Source organism: Wasmannia auropunctata, unplaced genomic scaffold (genome assembly GCF_000956235.1).
Source record: "Wasmannia auropunctata unplaced genomic scaffold, wasmannia.A_1.0 LD276928.1, whole genome shotgun sequence".
In the NCBI taxonomy this organism is placed as follows: domain Eukaryota; kingdom Metazoa; phylum Arthropoda; class Insecta; order Hymenoptera; family Formicidae; genus Wasmannia; species Wasmannia auropunctata.
Window position 1 is genome coordinate 31,600 of NW_012085962.1, and position 2,074 is coordinate 33,673.

At 33.0% G+C, this 2,074-nt stretch overlaps 1 protein-coding gene across 3 annotated transcripts in view; it reads right to left on the bottom strand.

Annotated features, from left to right (window-relative positions):
• The window catches only part of LOC105461820 (protein phosphatase 1L), a 27,350-nt gene continuing 25,276 nt past the window's right edge, over positions 1-2,074 (bottom strand). For all 3 annotated transcript variants that reach the window (XM_011708323.1, XM_011708324.1, XM_011708325.1), the window contains one exon: positions 1-269. In XM_011708323.1, coding sequence (XP_011706625.1) covers positions 182-269 — 88 coding nt within the window. In that variant the 3' untranslated portion in view covers positions 1-181. The remainder of the gene's footprint in view (positions 270-2,074) is intronic.

Sequence of the window (2,074 nt, forward strand, 5' to 3'; positions counted from 1 at the left end):
ATCATTTTCAATAATATTTTATTGCAATCATTTCAATGTCGACGAAGATTACAAACGTAAGGGAATATGTTCTATATCATGCAGTTTGGCAATAAATTAAACTGCAACAAGATATATTTATTTTATGACTAGACTCTTGGAACTTTGAAGTGATGAAAAAACGAATGGTTTGCTGTCAAAATCACAGCTGGTTTTTCTTGTCTTCCGATATGCTAACTTTGCGATCCTTTAAATTAATCACGATGACCGTGATGTTATCCGCAGATCCTCTACAAAATATATTAAGAATACATTAATGACATTTATGTAACATTAGTTAATTCTTACTTAATGATAAGCTTAACTTTTAAGTTAAATTTTTTACTATAAAAGTGATAAAAAATATCTAAATTTATAATTTAGCAAAAAATCGATTAATTATTTTTTATTTTTCATAATTTTGTTTTAATTATATTTCTTTTTAATTTTAAGTTTTTTAAGCGATAAATAAATATGAACTGAGAATCCCTTTTAATTGTAAGATCATTTTTTCGGTCTATGCTGACATTAAACATTTTCGGTAAACTGATTTTTCACTTGTCAGTTTATTGAATATGATACAATGAGTAGTAAAAATAATATTTTATTAAAAAATAGAATTACTTTTGAAAAATCTGTTACGTTTCTTTTTGTGGGAACTGTCTCTGTCATCACATGATACTATATCTATTATATACACATATTTAAAAAATTTGTACAAATCATTAAAAATATAAAAAGAATTTCCTCACTACTTTTAATAATTTTGAAGAAAACATAAAGCATATACTTTTAAATATATCCTATATATACAGGGCGAGGCACTTAAAACACCTGAACAATTTTTAACGAAGCACTCCCGAATACGCACTGTTCCTGACCGAACATCCGCCGGATGCCGCCCAACCGACCATCAGTTGGGCGAAGAGCGCACATAATATCTCGCGACTTAAAGCCGGATGATAACGGTTCCTCGTTACCAAAGTTCGAGTATGTCGAAGTTGGCCAATCGTGACCGAAAAGTATTTTTGCGTTGTCTTCCTGTCGCACTCCACATCTAACAATAAGTTTGAGTTAGAAGCACACAGGATATACCGCTTTTCTGTCCGCGCGATTCACAGTTGCTCTCATATATCCTTGCAATTACATTCGCAGTTCAACATTTAAATCGCCTTACCAAGCATTTAAATACCATCGTATTTACGTTTACCTGTAAGGATCGCGTTCGCACGCGTCGAAGCCATGCACGTGTCATACCGCGACGTGCGTCTTCTCGGCCCGGTACCTGATGGCGCCGCTCGCCAGCCCGCGCTACGTACCGACGACTACTTGTGCGTTTCGTGATAATTGTTATAACTTATAATTGTTGTACCCACACAACTAATTTGTAATTGCGATATAATCGGTTTCAGATATTTGCAAAATATTCGAAAAAATTTTTGGACATCACTTGCCGTCTAAATTTTCCGTTTTAATACGTTACGTCTTACATATCGTTTTAATTATTGCGAGATTTATGTGAAATTATTGTTCTCAATTTTCTTTTATTCACTTTATTTATTTTATTTATTCACTATAATGTATCAATCGTTTCGCGTGTTACGTGTCATTCCTAAATTTGTTTTGTAAAATAAATGTGCCGTGTTTAAATTCAACCGGCGAGTAGTTATTCAAGTACGCTTTCGTTATCTCCTTCCTGAACCTATCTGCGATCCGTGAACGCGTATAATCCGACGAACTATACCGAGTATCGAAGGCAGGTCGTTTTTAATTTCTGAATGGTTCGAGATATTGGATTGAAAGAAGAGTGTGCAAAAATGGCCATTTTTGGCCCTGAACGGACACCTTTTAAATCTATAAATTTATCATTTTGAAGGTCTAAACATTCATGAAAAAAAAGGTTATTTACCCAGGAAAGCTCGGAAAACCTTCCAAAAATAATAAAGTAGGCTGTTTGAATGCTTTACAAAAAAAACTCATTTAACACATGTTGGATCATTAAATACTGTAAGAATACACTACCAGGAAGATCCACAAATATATATATATATATATA